General features: G+C 36.3%; 1 protein-coding gene across 16 annotated transcripts in view; it reads left to right on the top strand.

Moving 5' to 3' along the window:
• Positions 1 to 23,236, top strand: part of SGK3 (serum/glucocorticoid regulated kinase family member 3) — a 173,057-nt gene that overhangs the window by 132,636 nt on the left and 17,185 nt on the right. For 12 of the 16 annotated variants that reach the window (XM_064588257.1, XM_064588262.1, XM_064588258.1 and 9 more), the window contains 8 exons: positions 1,245 to 1,332; positions 6,130 to 6,179; positions 8,874 to 8,931; positions 12,591 to 12,674; positions 12,779 to 12,910; positions 16,610 to 16,722; positions 16,818 to 16,854; positions 17,452 to 17,538. In XM_064588257.1, coding sequence (XP_064444327.1) covers positions 1,245 to 1,332; positions 6,130 to 6,179; positions 8,874 to 8,931; positions 12,591 to 12,674; positions 12,779 to 12,910; positions 16,610 to 16,722; positions 16,818 to 16,854; positions 17,452 to 17,538 — 649 coding nt within the window. The remainder of the gene's footprint in view (positions 1 to 1,244; positions 1,333 to 6,129; positions 6,180 to 8,873; positions 8,932 to 12,590; positions 12,675 to 12,778; positions 12,911 to 16,609; positions 16,723 to 16,817; positions 16,855 to 17,451; positions 17,539 to 23,236) is intronic. The other 4 variants (XM_064588263.1, XM_064588260.1, XM_064588264.1 and 1 more) reach the window with 2 other exon arrangements.

Here is a 23,236-nt window from a genome sequence, read left to right as displayed (position 1 = left end):
TGATATTCCTTTGTATGGATATGTTACATTTTGTTGGTCCATTCTTTTGGGTTGTTTCTACTTTTTGGCTATTGTGAATAATGCTGCTATGAACATTTGTGAGTTTTTGTGTGCATATGTTTTTATTTTTCTTGGGTACATACCTAGGAATGGAATTGCTTAGTCATATGGAAATTCTGTGTTTAACTTTCTGAAGAACTGCCAAACTGTTTTCCACAGTGGCTCTATACATTCTCACCAGCCCTACTCTTTTTAAAAATTATTTTCCATCTTTCTGAATTTCTACAGTGAATGTATATTTTATTTAATCATTAAGGACAATTTGATGAGGAGTACCTCAGATACAGAGTTTAAATTATCCCTCAGGGATGTCATTAATTCAGTCCTGTCACTTCATTAGTGCATTAAGGCCCCCTTGTATTTTAGTCTTATTTTTTTCTCTTCATGTTTGATCTTCATACCCATCTCTTCATCCCTCCTGTTGATACCCACTCATATATTTGTTATGTCTTTGGAATTTGTTTATCGGGTATTGCTTCATGTCTGTGAATATTTAATATATATACAAAAATGATACTGTACTACCTTGTTTCTGACTCTTGAGTAGAATTCTCTGTGGGCAGTGACCGTAGCTTTCTTACTAATTTTAATTTAGTGGTAGATGCCTATTTTGCTTCTGATTCACTGCTAGAAAGTTACAATGAGTATCCTAGTCACGTGTCTTTCACTAAACCTACACATGATTTATTTTTTGTGGTTTATTCCTAGAACTGGAATTTCTGGGCCCAGGAAAAATGCAGACACAGTTTTACCAAGTATTGCCAAATTCCTTTTCAGAAAAGTTGCCTCATTTCACATTCTTACTAGCAATGCATGAGGGTGTCTCTTTCCCTATATCCCTACCAGCTTCTGATATTCTCTGTCTTTCTAGTTTTTGCCAGTTAATGGACAGAAAGTGGTATTTCATTAGTGTTTTAATTTTTATTTCTTTGATTATGAATTAAGCTAGACATCTTCCTTACCATTTGGGTTTTTTCTTTATGAACTGCCTTGTTTCTATCTTTGACCATTTGTCTGTTGGATTCCCTATTTTTAAAAAATTAATCAGCCTGTTCCTTTTATAATATTGATGGATTGTATTGGCTTTCATACTGTAAATGCTACTATGGTTGTTTTCATTTTAAAAGGGAGAAAAGCTATAGAAATGCTTTCAAAGTCATAATAAAGTTAATTTTTGTTTTTAGTCCAGATGTCAGAGCATTCCTTCAAATGGACAGTCCAAAACATCAGTCAGATCCATCAGAAGATGAGGATGAAAGAAGTACTCAGAAGGTAGTAAGAGGGATTGTATTTTTTAACAGAAAAAAAAACCATTCCCCAAAGATGAAATTACTGACAACTTTGTGGCAACATTTACTTAAAATGATGTAATTTCATCCATTGTAGATTTTCTGCTCTCTAGAATACATAAAAACAAATGTGTACACCTCTTACTGGTTACTACTTGTTAAAAAATTTATAAAATGAGGACTTTTATGATGAAAAAGTAATACATGCTAGTATTTAGTAAGGAAGAGTAGTAGAAAGTTTAGTTAGTAGCAAGTTTTGAAACTTTCTACTAGGGGCCCTTGGGTGGCTCAGTTAAGCGTCTACCTTTGGCTCAGGTCATGATCCCAGGGTCCTGGGATTGAGACCTGTGTTGGGCTCCCTGCTCAGCAGGGAGTCTACTTCTCCCTCTCCCTTTGCCTGCCACTCCCCCTGCTTGTGCTCACTCTCTCTCTCTGTCAAATAAATAAATAAATAAAATCATAAAAAAAATTGGATGTATTACTTCCTTATCCCTAACCAGACCAGTAATTTTTAATATTTTAGTGGTTTTCTTTCTAGTCTTCTCTTAATATATAAGGATTTTCTGGTTACCTAATTTTAATTGTACAATATATACAATTTTATATTCTCTCTTCACTTTGCCTCTTAAATTTTTATCATTATATATCTTTATAATCATTAACATACTAAAACTGTTGTTTTGAATTTTGACCAGTAGGAAAGGCCTTTCAACCAAAATGTTAATTGAATACTTCTTCTACATTGCCAAGTTTTGGCATGAACTCAGTTTTATTCCTGTAGGTACATGCACATAATCAGTATGTCTTCCAAATCAAGAATAGGATATTCTTATTTTTTTAATCAATTGTGGTAACAAATAGGATAAGCCGTGGCTTATTATAAAGATGTTTTCAACATTTACTTTAGAAAGTGATGTGAGAAAGGTAAATTATAAAACTTAACCCAGAGAATTATTATTTAGCAATTAAAATTATAATGAAAAAGTGTATATAAATATGGTGACACCTTTATAATTAATACATGATGAAAACTGTGTTTGCTTAATATATGAATGAAAATCAGAGGTATTGGGTTCAGGTTTGTTTTTGTCTTTATAATGTCTTATTTTGTCATGGTTCAGTTTTTGGATTTAAAAGATAATATGAATCAGAACATTATTGTCACACAGCTAAAATCTTCATTTGGAAAATAGACATATTCCTTTTTTGTGACTACTGTAAAGTAGTAATTTTCCATTTCTGATGCCACAAGAGGGTTTTCAGTTAAGAGAACTGATATATCTTTTCCATTTGTGACATGGTTGATTCTAGGACAACATAAAAGGATATTTTAACTTTGTATCTTTGCAACTTGTCAAAAGAGAAACAAACTGGGAGAGCATTTGTAATAAATAAGGCATATTTGTAATAAATAAGGCAAAAATATTTATGTAAAAATGTCATACAAATGGATTTTTGAAAAAAAGGATATTTAAGACCCCAGTAGATTAAGAGAAAAGGGGCATGAAGAAATACGGTAAACAGAGATGTGGGGGAATGTTCAACCTCAGTGCAAGTAGCAAGTGAAATTTGTACAATAGAGATTTTTTTTCTCTGCCAAATTAACAAAAATGTAAATAAAGTATTTCAGGACTGATAAGGGTAAAGCACAGTAGGCACCCTCAGGCTTTCCTGGCATTGCTATAATTTTATGCAACTCTTTTGGAAAGCAGTTTGGCAATGTGTACCAAACATGAAAATATTCTAATTATTTAGGAATTGATGCAAATGAAATAATTCTTTACACAGAAAAAAAGATATTCGGGGTGCCTGGGTGGCTCAGTCGTTAAGTGTCTGCCTTTGGCTCAGGGTCATGATCCCAGGGTCCTGGGATCGAGCCCCGCATTGGACTCCCTGCTCCGTGGGAAGCCTGCTTCTCCCTCTCCCACTCCCCCTGCTTGTGTTCCCTCTCTCGCTGTGTCTCTCTCTGTCAAATAAATAAATAAAATCTTAAAAAAAAAAAGTTATTCATTTTAGTACAGTTTCTGTGAAAAATTAGAATAAATTTAAATATTCATCAATCAAATAGTGTTTGTCCCCATATATTGTACATTTTGAAAATACTTAAGATAGTATTTTAAGTTTTGATATACTGTTACCTGAAATCAGGGTATAAAATTTTATATTCATTTTCTCACAGTGATTCCAGTCAGTTTTTTAAAGTTTAAAGTTACATAAAGACTGTATGAAATTGCTATAATATTTGCAAAATCATCTGTTAATAAGGTTATAGATTTTTTAAAAGCATTTTCTTCCTGATACTTTGCATATTGTCCAATTATGAGTATATATTTTTAATTGAAAAAGGTGAAACTATTAAAAAATATTTTAAAGAATAAAATGTATGTAACCCTGAAATTTCCATGTTTTGCTTGGCAATCATGTTGAGAATATATAGGTTTAGGTCATTTGAAAAATATCTTGCCTTGCTATAGGAGACAGCTGGTTTTGAAGAAAGAACCTCCCCGAGTTCTGGTCCCTGTTCTCTGTCACTTCTGGCCTCAGATCTGAATTTTATTTCCTTTCTCTTTTTTCATCCATAAAATCTGAAACTTGGACTAGGATCTCCTCCAGTTTTAAAATATGGATAAAAAGAATCTCTTCAGAAAAGGGAGAGAATCTCAAGCAGACTCCCTGCTGAGTACAGAGCCCAATCAGCAGCTCGATTTCAAGACCCATGAGATCATGACCTGAGCCAAAATCACGAGTGGGATGCTTAACCGACTGAACCACCCAGGCACCCTGCTGTAGCTATTTATTAAGGACTTCTAAGTGGATAACTAAATTAGTAGCCAGAAAATATCTTTCAGGGCTTTTTAGTGAGAAAAAAATAGAGGCCAAAAGAAGTCAAGAAACATGCTTTTGATTAGTGTTCACTGTTAATAAATTATATCTCACTTTTGGTTTAGTATAATCTTTAAAAATAGTGGGTAGAGTAAAAAGTTATCTGATTATATTTTCCAATAATTTCCATTATTATTTCAGCAATGTGCTCTATTAGGAAAACCACTGCTATGTAATGAAATCTTCCTACATAGTGGTGTGATTCAGGGCACAGGTTGTCCTATTGTTTAATCCATGCTTATTGAATCCTCTTCCCTCATCTATATAAGGAAAGTTAATTAAATGGAAAAGTGATCCAGTTTTGGGGGGCCTGGGTAGCTCAGTCAGTTGAGCGACTGGCTCTTGGTTTTGGCTCAGGTCATGATCTCTTGGGTTGTGGGATTGCCCTGCATGGGGCTCTACACTCAGCGGGGAGTCTGCTCGAAGATTCTCTCCTTCTGCCCCTCCCCCTGCTCACCCGTGAGCTCTTTCTCCCTCTGTCTCTGAAATAAATAAATCTTTAAAAAAGTGATCCTTCAGTTTTCTTCATGTTCATTAAAAGAATAAGTGTATCAGAATTGTAACTTAGTTTGTATTATGTTATCAGATTCTCTGGAACACTATAATATATAAACAGAAAAGATTCTTCCATGTTAAAATTATGGCACAACAGGATGAATCTTATTTCATGAACCAGATTTTTTATACATTTTTTTTTTGTCTTGTGCTAGATTGTATGGTTCTTTGTATTTTTGTCTTCTGGGGGCTGAAAATGTATTACATGAAGATTTTTCATGTAAAGATATTGATAGGAAATTTCATTTTATAAGAAGCTGGTGCCAATATTGTTATTTCATAAGAAATGTATTATTATGCTTAGGAATTTTGCCCTTTATTTTTAAAAGTAGTTTGCATTCTGGAGATTGTCTATAAGTTTCAAATGAATTTAAGTGGAAATCTATATGATATATGTCTCTAATAAGAAATTGCTTAGGTAAAATTTTTCAGTACTGATTAAAGAGAAAAATTTTTTAAAGCTTATATCTATAACTTATATCAAGGATAATTATATAGGGGTATAGTAAAAGTATGCATATTTGGGATCTCTATAACTTTTAATTCTCTATGCATAAAGAATTTCAAAGGGAATTTAATGTGAAGCAGGATTCACTACAGTTGGCTTTATAAAAAATGCTCACATTAACAAGATCACTAGATTAATCTGATGGGATTTGGGGTTAAATTTCTAGCTAATTATTAGTGAGCTAGAATCTTTTCTTAAATTGCTTTATGGCATAGTAGGTAAGTAAAGATTTGCTTCTAAATTAATATTAGGAATCAAATTTATATTATTATAAAGAGAAAAGGCTATCTAAAATTTTTATTTGACTACAGTGGTGGAATTAGAAAGAAAAGCACTCTTGTCTACATGTATTTGACTTGGAAATAAGTCCATCTCCTATAATTCATTCGAGCATTAGCAGTCTTCGTCCTCATCATCTTATTATTTCCATATCATAAAATTAATAAGCAATTATTTGAGAATTTGAAAAAACAGCCATTTTAACCAGCGTTTTAAATGTAGAAATGATCCTTCATAAATTGGGGTTTCTACACCCACCTTGTCCAAGGAGCTTTCCCCAGTGTACTTCATTCATTTGACTACTTTGAGCTTTATTTCTGCCTTATTTTTCTCCTTACAACTGCTCTTGAAATTTATCGTTAAAATGATTATATTGTGTGTTTCCAAATAAGTTACTGCATTTATTAAGAATTAGGACTTCAGGCTTCTTTAACATGGCAATACATCCAATATCTGTGGTAGAGTTATGTATATTTTATTTCAGAAACATTCATTGACTGATAACCTTTGAAGTTCCAATAAGAGTGTTACTGCTTTTTTTCCCCGTCCCAATAGCTACACTCTACCTCACAGAACATCAACCTGGGACCATCTGGAAATCCTCAGTAAGTCTGTTTCAAACATCCTCTAACTGAATTCTAGGAAGACCTTTTTTGTGAATGTATAAATATATACCAGTTTAATTAGACCAGTTTAACTAGAACCCTATAAAATATAATAACCATAGTTACAGTGAATATAATACTATCATATGCTTGCCTGTTTTACTGCCCTAGCTTTGCATTACTTTAATAGAGTTCGGAGTTCTTAAATCCACAAATTATAGTTGGGTTCTGCTGTTTTGCTATTGTTATTTCTCTAGGGTGTGTGTGTGTAAAACCAGTAGACTTTATTTCTCAGGAGATCTGAAGTCCAGGGAGGTATTCTGACAGAAGTGTCCATGCAGGCCTAATGGATATTCTCACTGGTGCTCGGTGTTTTTGGTGCAACCCTAGTTGTCAGCCAGCTTGTTCCAGAAGAGTCATGATGGACATTAGCATATTAAAGGCTATTAAACTTGCTTTAACCAGTTCCTCCCTCCCGTGGTCCCATATTTGAGCACAGGGAAAACATTGAGGAATAGCAGGAATGGCATATATAGAGTTCATCTTGAATGTCAACTCTAGCAGTTCATTAGAAGTGAATGAAGGGGGGGAAATCGAAGGGAGAGACAAACCATGAGAGACTATGGACTCTGAGAAACAAACTGAGGGTTCTAGAGGGGAGGAGGATGGGAGGATGGGTTAGCCAGGTGATGGGTATTAAGGAGGGCACGTGTTGAATGGAGCACTGGGTGTTATACGCAAACAATGAATCATGGAACACTACATCAAAAACTAATGATGTAATGTATGGTGACTAACATAACATAATAAAAAAAAAAAAGAAATGAATGCCTAGACCACTGAATACGAAGGATTCCAGGCCACTTCTTGGCTCAGTTGGAGGAGTGCCCTGACAAATCAGTAATATCTGCCATGGTTTGGAGAAAGAGTATAGTATTGCTGTCCTTACTTGTAATGATTCTTCAGGTTCATTGGATTCATTCTATCTTTTATCCCAGGACGTTATGTTTCCCTCACTCTTTTGGTCCACTTAGTGAGTAAAGATAGATAAAGAAATGGCCCAAGGTTTGGGTCCTTCAGCATTGCAGTAAGGTAGAAAAACTGGGAATGTGATGTCACAACAATCAGATGAAGAAAGTGTGTCAAGGAGGTAGTAATTAACTCTGTTAATGTTGCTGGTAAAGCAGGTAAGTGTTGAGAATTGACCACTGGATTTGATAAGTCATTGGTGACCTTTGCGAGCCATTTCAGGGGTGTGGTGGGTACAAACTCTGATAGAAAAGAGTTCAAGAGAGAACTAGAGGAGAGGATAGCAGGAATAGACAAAGAATTTAGATCTCTTACTTGAGGAGTTTTACCACAAAGGAAAGCAAAGAAATGGGGTGGTAGCTGGAAGGGGAGGTTTGGTTTTGAGCATGCTTTTCTGTTGTCAACACTGAGTTTATCAGGCAGCACAGAAACAGAAACTCGCTTTCAGTTAGGATGTATCACCAACAGTTAACTGTGGGGCCTTGGGTATTGCCTGAGTTAGCCTATTTACTATGTTTGAGGAATTTGCATGATTGTTCGCTATTACGTTTGTTTAAAAAAATTATTTCAGTATCTCAGCATATCATTCAAGAACAAAATAACTAGTCCAAAGAGCAGATTCTTGAGGAAGAAAAACACCTGAACTTAGTTAAGTATTTATCTCCCTAATCTTTACCTGTTATTATTTAACCTAGACCTGGTGTTACTCACATGTTTGAATTGACCATTTATCTCAGTAATGAATTAAAGGAAATTTAAAATCTAGTAGGTTAAGTGTCTGCCTTTGGCTCAGGTCATGATCTCAGGGTACTGGGATCAAGGCCTGTGTCCTGCTCCCTTCTCAGTGGGGAGTCTGCTTCTCCCTCTCTCTGCTTCTCCTTCCTGCTCATGCTCACTCTCTCTCTCAAATAAATAAGTTAAATCTTTAAAAAAAAATAAAGGAAATTTGAAATCTAAATGGTGTCATTCTCCTCTCCCTAGTCCAACTTAGGATTCAGACTGTGTTGAAGGAAAAAGCTCTTCTGGCTGCTTAGGCTCCACTTTCTGCTGCCCTGTGCTTTTGTCTATCTACAGCCAATGTTGTTTTCACACGGCAGGGTGAAATAAAAGGACAAAATTAGTATTCCCTCTGGTTTCTCTACTGGATTTTCTGCATTACCATCTATGAGAATAAGCAGAGAGGTCTTTTATCTGTAATGTACAATAAGTTATATTACATGTCCGAAGAATTGCCGGATGAGGTAGTCCTTGGAATATATTACTAATTTATATAGTTGTTCAGTGCCCTCATTAACAGCATTGGTGAGGTTTATGATTAATAAAATTGGTTTAAATAGAAGCTACATTGATTTCAAAACAATATACAGATACACATATATCCTTTTCTCCCAAAGAGACTATTACTGAAATCCCTCTTAAGCAGAACTTAACAAGGCTTAAATAAAGTTTTAAAATGTCTTATCAGCAAGTAGATGTTTACTGCTATTCATCATTGCCTATTTTATATTCAAGATGAGACACTGTCATTGTGAAAGCTGGAGTCTTCATGCTAAAATGTTTTGTGCCCAGCATTTTCTTAGTAGAGTGAGGTGCTAAGAAATGTTTAAAAGTTAACATCTTTCCAGTTTCTAGGAGGCTAATTCTTGTCGTTGTTCATTTTTTCAGTGCTAAACCAACAGACTTTGATTTCCTGAAAGTTATTGGAAAAGGCAGCTTTGGCAAGGTAAGAGTGTTTTTATTTTGCCATTCAGTAAATAAGTACTTAAGGAATGCATGCCTTATATATTCCAGGCCGCAGGACTTGTTGGTATGCAGGATATGGAGTTACAATGCTTTCTCTACCTTCAAAATGCTTAGGGAGTTAAGGCGTTTACTCAGATTTTAACATAAAATTCATTTGTTGGAGTATTTGTTGAGCACCTATCATGTCCAAGCAGTGTACTGGGTTCTGGTTAGTTAGAGAGTATTGAACAAAACTGACACAGTTACTACCTTTGTGATGCTTGCAACCTAGTAGGGGAAATAGCCAATTAAAAATATGCAGTCATGGGGCACCTGGGTGGCTCAGTCGTTAAGCGTCTGCCTTCTGCTCAGGTCATGATCCCGGGGTCCTGGGATCGAATCCCACATCGGGCTCCCTGCTCAGCAGAGAGCCTGCTTCTCCTTCTCCCACTCCCCCTGCTTGTGTTCCCTCTCTCGCTCTCTCTCTCTCCTTCTGTCAAAATAAATAAAATCTTTAAAAAAATATATGCAGTCAATAAATAATGAAAAGCAGTAATGGGGACTGTGATGTAAATACAGAATAGAGTGAAGTGATAGAGGACAATAGGCAAGTGGGGGGAAAATTCCTACTCAGATGGGTCGGTCAAGGATGGCTTCTTTAAAGAGGTGCTTTTTAAGCTGAAGCTGGAAAGACAAAAATGAGCAACTGTGAAAATAACAGTTGAGGAAGGAAAGGGGTGTTTGAAAACCCTGCTGTTCCTCGTACAGTGAGTGTCAGATGAATCACACAACTTGACAGTGTGGCCATACCAAGGAAGGAGAATCTGCTTTAAGGCCAGAAGCATCATAGAGGGAGTTACCAGAATCATTAGATATATTTAAGTGCTTTTTTGCATTACGCTTCAGTCTGTAATGAAAATAAATATGTATGTGTTTAATTATAGTTTGCTACATTCTGAGCTTTGGGTATCTCTAGTTTGTTTTCTGAGTTCCCTGGATACCAGAAACTGTAACCATACAATTAAATCCATGTGTGTTAATTCAGCACATATATATTGACCACCCACTACACGTGCTAGTACAGCAACAGAAAGAAAGGGATGCTGCACTCAGAATGCTCACAGTGTATTGGGATGTTAGAGATAATCTGTCATTAAAAATAAAAAGCATTGTCTTTTGGAAACTTCATGTTTAGATCTAGAGTCTACCAGGAATTGGTTCTTGGATATAGCATGAAGTTGTAGGGTCACAGTTAATTTTTTCCCCTATTAATATCCAACTGATCCCACACAATTTATTAAAAAGACAGTTCTTTCCCCACTGATCTGCAGAGTAATTTTCATCATTTATTCAGTGTCCATATATGCATGGATCTGCTTATAGATTTTCTGTTTTATATTTCTGTTTCAAGATATTATATATTGTTCCATTAGTCTATTAGACTGTGTAGAGTGATATCCAACAAAACAAGTCCTCCCTCCTTGTTCTTCTTCAAGAGTCTTAGCCCTTTGCATATCTTTTTAAGTTTTAGAATTAGCATGCCAATTTCCACAAAGTTCTGCTGGATTTTGATTGGGATTGCATTTAATCTGTAGGTCAATCTGGGGCGCCTGGGTGGCTCAGTTGGTTAAGCGACTGCCTTCGGCTCAGGTCGTGATCCTGGAGTCCCAGAATCGAGTCCCGCATTGGGCTCCCTGCTGAGCAGGGAGCCTGCTTCTCCCTCTGACCCTCCTCCCTCTCATGCTCTCTCTCTATCATTCTCTCTCTCTCTCAATAATAAATAAATAAAAATCTTAAAAAATAAAATAAAAATAAAATAAAATAAAATTTATTCTAAACTCTTCTCCATTGAGGGGTCTTGGTTCCATTTTCCTTTTGCCTGTTTGTTTCTTTTTTTAAAGATTTTATTTATTTATTTATTTGACAGAGACACAGCGAGAGAGGGAACACAAGCAGGGGGAGTGGGAGAGGAAGAAGCAGACCTCCTGCGGAGCAGGGAGCCTGATGCGGGGCTCGATCCCAGGACCCTGGGATCATGACCTGAGCCGAAGGCAGACACTTAACAACTGAGCCACCCAGGCACCCCTGCCTGTTTGTTTCTTAACGATCTGCCTGTTCTCCAAATCTACCAATCTATTGAAAAAATGCTTGCTTTAAGGAAATTGGTACCTCCTAATTGCCACATTTGAATTATTTTCTCATAATGTATTGGAAGATGAACCAGTCAAACTAGAGCAGGAAAGGTCAGGCAGGTGGGAGGTGTTGAGAAAAGGAAAAATGTAAGAAGAAAAGATGTTGTATAGAGTCAAATATTGTAGCAAACAAAAAAATGGAAAATGGGGAAAATGCCAACAGTTGATTGAGCACAGGACATTTTTACCCTGAAGATGTTTTGACTCCATCTTGATTAAAAACAAACACTTTTTTCTAATTAATAGGTTTTATTTTTTAGAACAGCTTAGATTTACAGAAAAATTGAGTAAAGAGAAAATACAGGAAGTTCAGAGAATACGCAAACATCCTCCACTCCACACACAGTGTCCCTATTGTTAATATCTTATATTAGCATGGTACATGTGTTCCAGTTAATGAGCCAACATTGATACAAAGTCCATTGTTTATTCAGATTTCCTGCTTTTTACCTGATGTCCTTTTTTTGTTCCAGGATATCATCCACAATACCACATTATATTTACTTGCCATGTCTCCTTGAGCTTCTCTTAGCTCTAACAGCTTCTCAGACTTCCCTTGTTTTTGAGGACCTTGATGGTTTTGAGAAGTACTTATGGGGTATATTGTAAGATGTCCCTCTATTAGAATTCGTCTGATGTTCTTCTCATGATTAGACTGGGGTTTTAAGTTGTAGCGAGGAAGACAACACCTATAATAGAATATAAAGCCCAGCAGTGTTACCAGTTGCTGTGTCAGATCATCTCAGAAAGCTTTAGGATGTATCATTTAATAGTTACACAACTTGTCAGGCTTCTTGAATCCCTTAAAAAGTTATTTGCAAACCCTATGTCTGCTTTTTTTCTGGCGCAAGAGCCTCTAAATTTCTTCAGATCCTTGAAAGTGCATACAGCCTAGCCCATTGTAGAAGCTCAGCTCTACATGGTCCTTCTTCCTCTGAATGCTTCTGGATTTAAAACTTAAGAGAAACCTAAATATTAAAACAAAAATGCATTTCAGTCACATAGAAACCATTTCCTTCTCTGCTTTTATCATCAATATCCGTGAAGTCGATAGCCTCAGTATTTTCTAAGGACACTCTTTAGGACTCAGGGCTGGTGTGTGCGTGTGTGCACTCAACACACCGCACACACTTGAGGATCTCAAGCAGTATAGATTTTGGGACTTAAATTTAGTAAAAATCTCAAACGTCAGCACATTAAATGACAAAGAAATGGTACCTGGCTATTCGAGTGATTAACATTCCTTTTCTGTTATTATTTTATTAAAATATCTAAGGAGAAGTAGAATAAAAATGAATTCAGTAGTTTTCAGTTTTCAAAACTAAAACATTATCTAGGTCCCCTTTAGACTTTTTGTACATAATTTATGAATTTACTGACAAGCGAATTATTTTTATCAAAATATTGAAATTTCTAAAAAAACCCCAAATACTGAAATTTCTAATTGCACAATCTGTAACTACAACAGGTTCTTCTTGCAAAACGGAAACTGGATGGAAAATTTTATGCTGTCAAAGTGTTACAGAAAAAAATAGTTCTCAACAGAAAAGAGGTAAAATAAAATAGCATTGTTTCTCCTATATTCACTTGCTCAATTAACAGAATTGTTTTCTGGTATATAATGCAAGTTGATCCTTTACTTTTTTTTTTTTACAGCAAAAACATATCATGGCTGAACGTAATGTGCTCTTGAAAAATGTGAAACATCCATTTTTGGTTGGATTACATTATTCTTTCCAAACAACTGAAAAGCTTTATTTTGTTCTGGATTTTGTTAATGGAGGGGAGGTGAGTTTTATGATTAGTTTTCTAATGTTGATAATGTTTAGAAAAAATAGAATAAAGTCACAGTTTTTCTTTGCTTAACAGTTTTTGGAAGGATAGGCCAGCATTAACAGCTATTAGATTCAAGATGCTGGCTAATAAGCACAAAGCAAGATGTAGAGAATTGTAAACAAAGCTCTTAAGCAGCTTATGGTGTGTAGGTGTGAAGATTCATAAAAGAACCTTGGTATGAAGCTACAGACTTCACAGATAATATAGCAAGAATAATATACTGAAACGTTAGAATAAAACATGATTTGTATTTAGATAATTATTGTCTCCACAGTTGCATATAAAGATTACTCTAGCCTGTCATTTTCTAAAACGTGCAAACTATAATCAGAGGAGATGATCCTCTAATAAAGAGTTCTGTGGTGAAGTCAGTTTGGAAAACGTTTCATGTTCCATCCCATTGGCAATTAACAATATGTTTCTTGGTGATTCACAGTATGTTTCAGCACGTTAAAGACTTTGAGTTCTGCCAAAGCCAAGATTTCGTTGAAAATATTTTCTTAGCATGCAGTCCCTTTTTGTTTGAACCAAATCTGTTAATAATACTCCCCAAAACTCTAATCAGAGGGATATTGAAATACATTTTGGAAAATGCTACTGTCATGATAATAATTATAGTAATAGCTAACATGCATGAAGTATACTTATGTGCCCAGCATTCTGGATCTTTATATGTATTATTTTCACAACAGTCATGTTTTATAAGATAAAGAAACTGAGGCACAGAGAAGCTAGGTAAGTTGCTCAAGGCATGTGGTTAATAAGTATTAGAGGCAGGAATTGAACTCAGGCAGTGTGATTCCAGGATTTAGGCAGTGGACCACCCCTGTTCTTCTCGTTCTCAATCCTCACACCTTTCTAATTTGTTTGATCTCTGATCTGTGAATGTCTCTAAAAATTATTCTCATAGATTGTGTCCTGTCTTTACAAAGGGATCTTTCATCCCCTAGTCCCAGATCAGAGAGAGAGGAAAAGTTATTTCGAAAAGTTATTTCAACCTTAATATAGTATACTTAACTGTAGAATAAAGGAAGATACTGTCTATTCTGCAAACCTGAAAGATGGTCAGACACACCTAGATAATTTGCGGGAAGATCATTAAAAGAATCATCATACAACCCCCTACATCTATATGACAAAAATGCCATATGCCCCCTCAGTGTAGAGGCAAAACTTTGAAGGCTGAAGATTTGAGGTTGTCATTTTATTTTGTGTGTACATGAGTGCTAACATATAATGAGAATTTATTGAGGGCCTGACACTGTGTAATTATTTTTCCTGCATTATTTCAATTAATCATTATAACTCTTTGAGATAAATACTCTTCTAAGGCTCAGAGAGGTTAGGTAACTTTCTCAATGTCACCATGTTTTCTAGTAAGTGTCAGGTCCTGGATTTAACCTGGACCCGAGTACCAATCTGTGACTTTGAAATGTCCTGCAAGGCATTAACTGCAGATGAGATCCTGTTGCGAGCTTCCTGCTTTGTCTGTGGTTTCTTCATCTTGTTTTAGGACCTTGCTTCTGAGCCCTTTTTATACAGTGATCTCTCATAAACTGAGTAGCAAAGGTGGAAACATGTAGGCTTGTATTCTAAAAGATAGACTTGGCTAAGATAATGGGGAATAAAAAGAATGGAATAGAATGTTGGGGTTGGTGGAGGAGGAGCTGAATGGGGCAGTAATAGAAGGGCAATAAAGATGAGAAAGGACAGAGAGAGGTAGGAATATAATTTCATTATGGGTTTCCTGTTATTTTTACTAGTACTGTCCCCCTGACTTTCTTTTTTTTGTTAATTTAAATTCAATTAGGCAACATATAGAACACTGTTAGTTTCAGATGTAGAGTTCAGTAATTCATCAGTTGCATAGTCCCTCTGATTTTCATACAACATTTTAACCTTGACATGTGTACTTATTTGATATGATACTAGACATTTACACAAGCCCTCCTGAACCTCAGCTTCCTCATTAATTTTCTGCCTCAAACTACTTGGGTAGATTAAATAATACAAACATATAAAGTCCTCAGCATGGTGCCTTTGATTTAGTAAACAGTGTTAGCTATCATTGATGAATGGTCATGTTTTCATTTGGGGTAGTTTTCATTAATATTATATTGGATAGATGTGATCAGATCAATAACTAGAATATTACAGTAGTATAAGCTAATAAAGGCAATAGTAGGGCTAAACAGGAGGGAGTATTCAGAAATGATTAAAAGATAAAAACAGAAGAATTTATTCAATCGTTAGATATAGAGCCTAAGGGTAAAGGAGCAGTCCAGATGAATCCCAGGCCAGCCTCCATGTCCCTACTCTGTCAGGATCTATTATAACTGATCTTCACCATAACCTTTCAGAAGAGGTTAAGAAAAATTGGGGGACAATTTTTGTAAGTCAGAGAAGTTAAATGAATTGCACACAAAAAGAGAAGAATCAGGATTTGAATCCAAGTCTGATCAGCTTTAAAACCGGACTCTTCTCACTGTACCTTGTTGCGTCCCATGGCTCAGAGGGCTGGGTAGAAAGTGATGTCATTAAAGGATAGAATATAGCCATAGTAGCAGTAAATCTGTAAAAGAAGACAAGGGGCTCTGTTCTAGACAAGTTGAATTTGTTGGCTTGTGAAATATTCAATAAAGAGCGGTAGGCAGCAAGTCTTTGCAGGAGAAGCTCCAAGCAGAGGTGTAGGTGGGGTATGTCCACATGAAAGACATCGACATAGAGGTGGTTAAAATCACTGGATGGATTAGGTTACCTGGACAGGGTATCCGGAGAAAGAATAACAGTGGAGAAACTGAGGACAGACACCTCGCTATCCCTGCAGTGTAAGGGGCTGGAAAGGAGCCGATAGGGAACTCTCCAGGGAAGGAGAAGCCCTAAGGCGAGATCTTTGTTTTAGAAGCCCGGAAACTTAGAGTAAGGACCTAGGGCAAACTTCACCCAGGCAGGTAAACCTAATGAGTAAAGGACAGGTAGTAAGAAATAAAATACGATTTCAGGAGTATAGGAAATGAACTGGAGAGCCCACCCGCTGCTCAGCCCTGGCCATTTGCTACCACACTGGAATTTAGGCTTAATGTTGCAGAGCTTCCTTTTTTTTTCCCCCAGAAGAAACCAAACCTGAATTTTTACCAAAAAATTTCTCCATCTTTAAATGTTACCAGTTAATTTAGATTTTTTCTAAAAACAGTGTTTGGCTCAAACACATTTTATCTGTGGGTTATATTTGGTCTGTCAGCCACTTGTTTCCAATCTCTGAATAGTGGTGTTTTTTTGTTTTGTTTTGTTTTTCCCAAGTGAAACCACAGTCAAAGAGCTAGTGAGAGACCTTATTGACTCCATGGCAATATCCAGATCATCGGTCTGGATTGATAATCTTTTCCAGAGGGGTAAGGACACAGCCACACCGGGGATTGAGGAGTAAATGAGAGATGAGCAAGTTCAAGTTAGCAAGGATAGAGAAACATGTGTGGTTAAAGAGAGAATGATTGCGAGGTGGGGGACACAAAGGAGAGTCACAGTTCTGTGCTTTGGTGCATTTTTATCTCATGTTCAGAGTAAAAAAAATCCTGTTTTTGTATTTATAGGATATATTTGTTTCACTTTGTGTGAATGATCTTAATACCCATTTCTTTTTCCATTTTACAGCTGTTTTTCCACTTACAGAGAGAACGGTCCTTTCCCGAACACAGAGCTAGGTTTTATGCTGCTGAAATTGCCAGTGCATTGGGTTATTTGCACTCCATCAAAATAGTGTACAGGTACATTTTAATATATTTCTTGTAAAAACGTCTTTTTTTATTACTTTGTTCCAGTTAATACTCAGTTTTGCTTTTCTTTCCTTTTAATTTCATAGAGACTTGAAACCAGAAAATATTCTTTTGGATTCAGTAGTAAGTATTATCTTTTAAAAATCAACCAATTCTCAATTTAATTGTTGTTATGCTTGGTGGAAAAAAGGCAGCCTCAAAGGTTCCACACCGCATCATTCCATTTATGTAACATTCTCCAAATGACAGAACTGGAGAGATGGAAAACAGATGAGTGGTTGCAAGTGGTTTCTGCAATGACAGTTTCAGCATAGGGTAGGGGAGTACAAAAATAAAGGGGTAGTGTGAGTTCCTTAGTTTCTTTGGGGTGGTGGGTAGTTTTCTATCTTGATGGTAGCAGTAGTGACATAGATCTGCACGTCTCTATTGCATAGAACCACACATAATACACACAAATGCATATGTGTGAAAAAAAAACAGTGAAAACTGAATAAAATGGACAGTCTGGTTAACAGTATTCTACCATTCCTGATTTTGATATTTTCTTACAGTTATATAAGGTATCAGCATTAGGAAAAGCTGGGTGAGGGGTACACAAAACTCTGTGTACTATTTTTGCAATTTCATGTGGGTCTATAATTATTTCAAAGTGAAATGGTTTTAAAAATTGTCAGCTTATGCCCATGCGTTGTTTTATCTTACTGCCCCTCTGTTTGTCAGGGACATGTTGTCTTAACAGATTTTGGGCTTTGTAAAGAAGGAATTGCTATATCTGACACGACAACAACATTTTGTGGGACACCAGAGGTAAGAAATAGGTTTCATTTGTTGTTTATATAATCATGTGTAAAATGCAAAAATGAATCACGAAGTGCAAATACAATATTCGAAATCAGAAAAGTAGAATAAAACTCATTTCAGAAAGCTTTTAGCTACTTGTATATATCTGATAATCATCCCTTCAGAACATTTAAAGTTTATTGATAGTATTTTTAATTGTGATTGTAGGCTACCACAGATAACCCAAAAAAGATATAAATTATGCTTGGGTTTTTTTTTGTTTTTTTTTAGATTTTATTTAGATTCAAGTTAGTTAACATGTCGTGTATTATTAGTTTCAGGGGTAGAATTTAGTGAGTCATCAGTTGCGTATAACACCCAATGCTCATTACATCAAGTGCCCTCTTTATTTTTGCGTATAACACCCAATGCTCATTACGTCAAGTGCCCTCTTTATTTTTTTTTAATTTTTTGAAGATTTTATTTATTTATTTGACAGAGAGAGAGAGAGAACACAAGTAGGCAGACTGGCAGACAGAGGGAGAGGGAGAAGCAGGTTCTCCACTGAGCAGGGAGCCCGATGCAGGGCTCGATCCCAGGACCCTAGGATCATGACCTGAGCCGAAGGCAGCCGTTAACCAACTGAGCCACCCAGGCGGCCCAAGTGCCCTCTTTAATGTTCCTCACCCAATTACCCCATCCCACCATATGCTTATTTGTTTTTAATGTTAAAAGTTTACCTTAGACTTTTTAAAGCATTTGATTAGATTTCTGATCCTTTAAAAATCACCAATCAACAATGAAGAATATACTAAAATTGTAATGTTTACCCCACTCTAAATATACTAATAGCCTTTGAAGTACTCACTTTAGAATGAGTAAATTGCATGGTATATGAGTATCTAAATAAAAAGCTTTTTTTTAATAAGCTAAATCAAATATGGCAAAATACTGACATTGCCTATAATTAGTGGCAGCTATATATTGGTTTCTGTTTTCTCTTTTTATGTGTGATGAAAATACTTTATAATAAAATTAACCATTCATTTAACAGAAGAAAGGAAAGCAATGGATGTGGAGGAAAGAAAACCGTAAGTCAGGGCGCTTAGGTGGCTCAGTAGATTAAGCATCTGCCTTCAGCTCAGGTCATGATCCCAGGGTCCTGGGGTTGAGTCCCACATCAGGCTCCCTGCTCAGCAGAGAGTCTGCTTCTTCCTCTGCCTGCCATTCCCCCTGCTTGTGCTCTCTCGCTCTCTCTCTGTCAAATAAATAAATAAAATCTTAAAAAAAAAAAAAAAAAAAAGAAAACCACAAGTCAGAATTAATCAGAACATCTCATCCTCTACTCATGTTAGCTAGCAGAAAATGTAACCTTCCATTTGAGACAATAATAATAATCTTTACAAGTTATGTTAAAGCCTTGTTATTCTCCCTACACACATACACATTTTGTTTATTTTAAACTATCCTAATTTTAGTATATTTATAGTGATCTTAGAAGCCAGGTAGTATCTCATCTTTTTTTTTTTTTTTTTAAGATTTTATTTATTTATTTGACAGAGACAGAGAGAAGGAACACAAGCAGGGGTAGTGGGAGAGGGAGAAGCAGGCTTCCCCCAGAGCAGGGAGCCCGATGCAGGGCTCAATCCCAGGACCCTGGGATCATGACCTGAGCGAAGGCAGATGCTTAACGACTGAGCCACCCAGGCGCCCCGTATTTCATCTTTTTGTAGAGTAATTGCAAATATCATGATGAAATGTGTGATAAAATGGCTCATATGAGACTTTTAATCAATGTCAGAAAAGTTAAAAATAATTAAAAGTAAAAATACTTTGAAATGTTTTTTTTTCCTTCCTTTTTCTAATCCACCCCTAGCTCTTAGATATATTTGTAACCATTCTAGTTTGGTTTGTTTATGAAGAAACATTTTTTTTGTGAATGTATATTGAGTTTTTTGAATATGGATACATTTTTATGTAAATTATATCTCCTTTAAATTGAATTTTTTTTAATTTTTATTTTTTATTTAAATTCAATTAACCTATAATGTATTATTAATTTCAGAGGTAGAGTTCAGTAATTCATCAGTCTTACATAATACCCTGTGCTCATTACATCATGTGCCCTCCATAATGTTCATCACCCGGTTACCCCATCCCCCCACCACCTTCCCTCCAGCAACTCTCAGTTTGTTTCCTGTGATTAAGAGTCTCTTATGGTTTATCTCCCTCTCTGATTTCTTCTTGTTTTATTTTTTCCTCTCTTCCCCTCTGATCTTCTGTTTTGTTTCTTAAATTCCACATATGAGTGAGATCATACGATAACTGTCTTTCTCTGAGTGACTTATTTCGCTTACCATGATACCCTCTAGTTCTATCCACATCGTTGCAAATGGCAAGATTTCATTTCTTTGATGACTGAGTAGTATTCCTTTGAATATATATACATCACATCTTCTTTATCCATTCATCTGTCAATGGACATCTGGGCTCTTTCCATAGTTTGGCTATTGTGGACAGTGTTGCTATAAACATTGGGGTGCAGGTGCCCCTTCGGATCACTACCTTTGTATCTTTGGGGTAAATACCCAGTAGTACAATTGCTGGGTCATAGGGTAGCTCGATTTTCAACGTTTTGAGGAACCTCCATACTGTTTTCCGGAGTGACTGCACCACCTTGCATTCCCATCAGCAGTGTATGAGGGTTCCCCTTTCTCCACATCCTCACCAAAATCTGTCATTTCCTGAGTGGTTATTTTAGCCATTCTGACTGGTGTGAGGTGGTATCTCATTGTGGTTTTGATTTGTATTTCCCTGATGCCGAGTGATGTGGAACATTTCTTTCATGTGTCTGTTGGCCATTTGGATGTCTTCTTTGGAGAAATGTCTGTTCATGTCTTCTTCCCATTTCTTGATTGGATTATTTGTTCTTTGGGTGTTGAGTTTGATAAGTGCTTTATAGATTTTGGATACTAGCCCTTTATCTGATATGTCATTTGCAAATATCTTCTCCCATTCTGTTGGTTGTCTTTTGGTTTTGTCGACCGTTTACTTTGCTGTGCAAAAGCTTTTTATCTTGATGAAGTCCCAAAAGTTCATTTTTACTTTTGTTTCCCTTGCCTGTGGAGACGTGTCTAGCAAGACGTTGCTACAGCCGAGGTCACAGAGGTTGCTGCCTGTGTTCTCCTCTGGGATCTTGATGGATTCCTGTCTCACATTTAGATCTTTCATTCATTTTGAGTCTATTTTTGTGTGGTGTAAGAAAATGGTCCACTTTCATTCTTCTGCATGTGGCTGTCCAATTTTCCCAACACCATTTGTTGAAGAGACTTTTTTCCATTGGACATTCTTTCCTGCTTTGTTGAAGATTAGTTGACCATAGAGTTGAGGGTCCATTTCTGGGCTCTCTATTCTGTTCCATTGATCTATGTGCCTGGTTTTGTGCCAGTGCCATACAGTCTTGATGATTACAGCTTTGTAATAGAGCTTGAAGTCTGGAATTGTGATGCCACCAGCTTTGCTTTGCTTTTTCAACATTCCTCTTGCTATTCGGGGTCTTTTCTGGTTCCATACGTATTTTAGGATTATTTGTTCCATTTCTTTGAAAAATGTTGATGGTACTTTGATAGGGATTGCATTAAATGTGTAGATTGCTCTAGGTAGCATTGACATCTTCACAATATTTGTTCTTCCAATTCATGAGCATGGAAGGTTTTTCCATTTCTTTGTGTCTTCCGCAATTTCTTTCATGAGTACTTTATAGTTTCCTGAGTACAGATCCTTTGCCTCTTTGGTTAGGTTTATTCCCAAGTATTTTATGGTTTTGGGTGCAATTGTAAATGGGATCGACTCCTTAATTTCTCTTTCTTCTGTTTCATTGTTAGTATATAGACAAACAACTGATTTGTGTGCATTGATTTTATATCCTGCCACTTTACTGAATTCCTGTATGAGTTCTACCAGTTTTGGGGTGGAGCCTTTTGGGTTTTCCACATAAAGTATCATATCATCTGCAAAGAGTGAGAGTTTGACTTCTTTGCCGTCAGATGCCTTTTATTTCTTTTTGTTGTCTGATTGCTGTGGCTAGGACTTCTAGTACTCTGTTGAATAGCAGTGGTGATAGTGGACATCCCTGCCATGTTCCTGACCTTAGTGGAAAAGCTCTGTTTTTCCCCATTGAGAATGATGTTCGCTGTGGGTTTTTCATAGATGGCTTTTATGATATTGAGGTATGTTCCCTCTATCCCTACACTGTGAAGAGTTTTAATCAAGGATGCTGTACTTTGTCAAATGTTTTTTCTGCATCTGTTGAGGGGATCATATGGTTCTTGTCCTTTTATTAATGTGTAGTGTATCACATTGATTTGCAGAGGTTGAACCACCCTTGCAGCCCAGGAATAAATCCCACTTGGACATGGTGAATAATCCTTTTAATGTACTGTTGGATCCTATTGGCTAGGCTTTTGGTGAGAATTTTTGCATCCATGTTCATCAAGGATATTGGTCTGTAATTCTCCTTTTTGGTGGGGCCTTTGTCTGATTTGGGGATCAAGGTAATGCTGGCCTCATAAAATGAGTTTGGAAGTTTTCCTTCCATTTCTATTTTTTGAAACAGTTTCAGAAGAATAGGTATTAATTCTTCTTTGAATGTTTGATAGAATTCCCCTGGGAAGTCATCTGGCCCTGGACTCTTGTTTGTTGGGAGATTTTTGATTACTTCTTCCAATTTCCTTGCTGGTTATGGGTCTGTTCAAGTTTTCTATTTCTTCCTGGTTCAGTTTTGTACCTTATACATCTCTAGGAATGCATCCATTTCTTCCAGATTGCTTAATTTGTTGGCATGTAGTTGCTCATAGTATGTTCTTATACTTGTTTGCATTTCTTTGGTGTTGGTTGTGATCTCTCCCCTTTCATTCATGATTTTATTTATTTGGGTCCTTTCTTTTTCCTTTTTGATAAGTCTGGCCAGGGGTTTATCAATCTTATTAATTCTTTCAGAGAACCAGCTCATAGTTATATTAATCTGTTATACTGTTCTTTTGGTTTCTATTTCATTGATTTCTGCTCTAATCTTTATTATCTTCTCCTGCTGGATTCAGGCTTTAACTGCTGTTCTTTCTCCAGCTCCTTTAGGTGTAGGGTTAGGTTGTGTATTGGAGACCTTTCTTGTTTCTTGAGAAAGGCTTGTATTGCCATATACTTCCTCTTAGGACTGCCTTTGCTGCATCCCAAAGATTTTGAACAGTTGTGTTTTCATTTTCATTTGTTTCCATGAATTTTTTAAATTCTTCTTTAATTTTTTGGTTGACCTATTCCTTCTTTAGTAGGATGGTCTTTGAGTATTTGAGTTCTTTCCAAATTTCCTCTTATGATTGAGTTCTAGTTTCAAAGCATTATGGTCTGAAAATATGAAAGGAATGATCCCAGTCTTTTGGTACCAGTTGAGACCTGATTTTCGACCCAGTATGTGATCTATTCTGGAGAATGTTCCATGTGCACTCAAGAAGAATGTGTATTCTGTTACTTTAGGTTGGTATGCTCTGAATATATCTGTGAAGTCCATCTGGTCCAGTGTGTCATTCAGAGCCCTTGTTTCCTTGTTGATCTTTTGTTTAGATGATCTGTCCATTGCAGTGAGTGGGGTGTTAAAGTCCCCTACTGTTATTGATGTGTTTCTTTAATTTTGTTATTAATTGGTTTATATAATTGGTTTCTCCCATGTTAG

The sequence above is a fragment of the Mirounga angustirostris genome, unplaced genomic scaffold (assembly GCF_029215605.1).
Source record: "Mirounga angustirostris isolate CCGP_5_RB_7025 unplaced genomic scaffold, mMirAng1.0.hap1 SCAF_4, whole genome shotgun sequence".
Taxonomy (NCBI): Eukaryota; Metazoa; Chordata; class Mammalia; order Carnivora; family Phocidae; genus Mirounga; species Mirounga angustirostris.
Note: the sequence above shows the minus strand (reverse complement) of the source record. Positions and strands in the feature narration are given on the sequence as shown.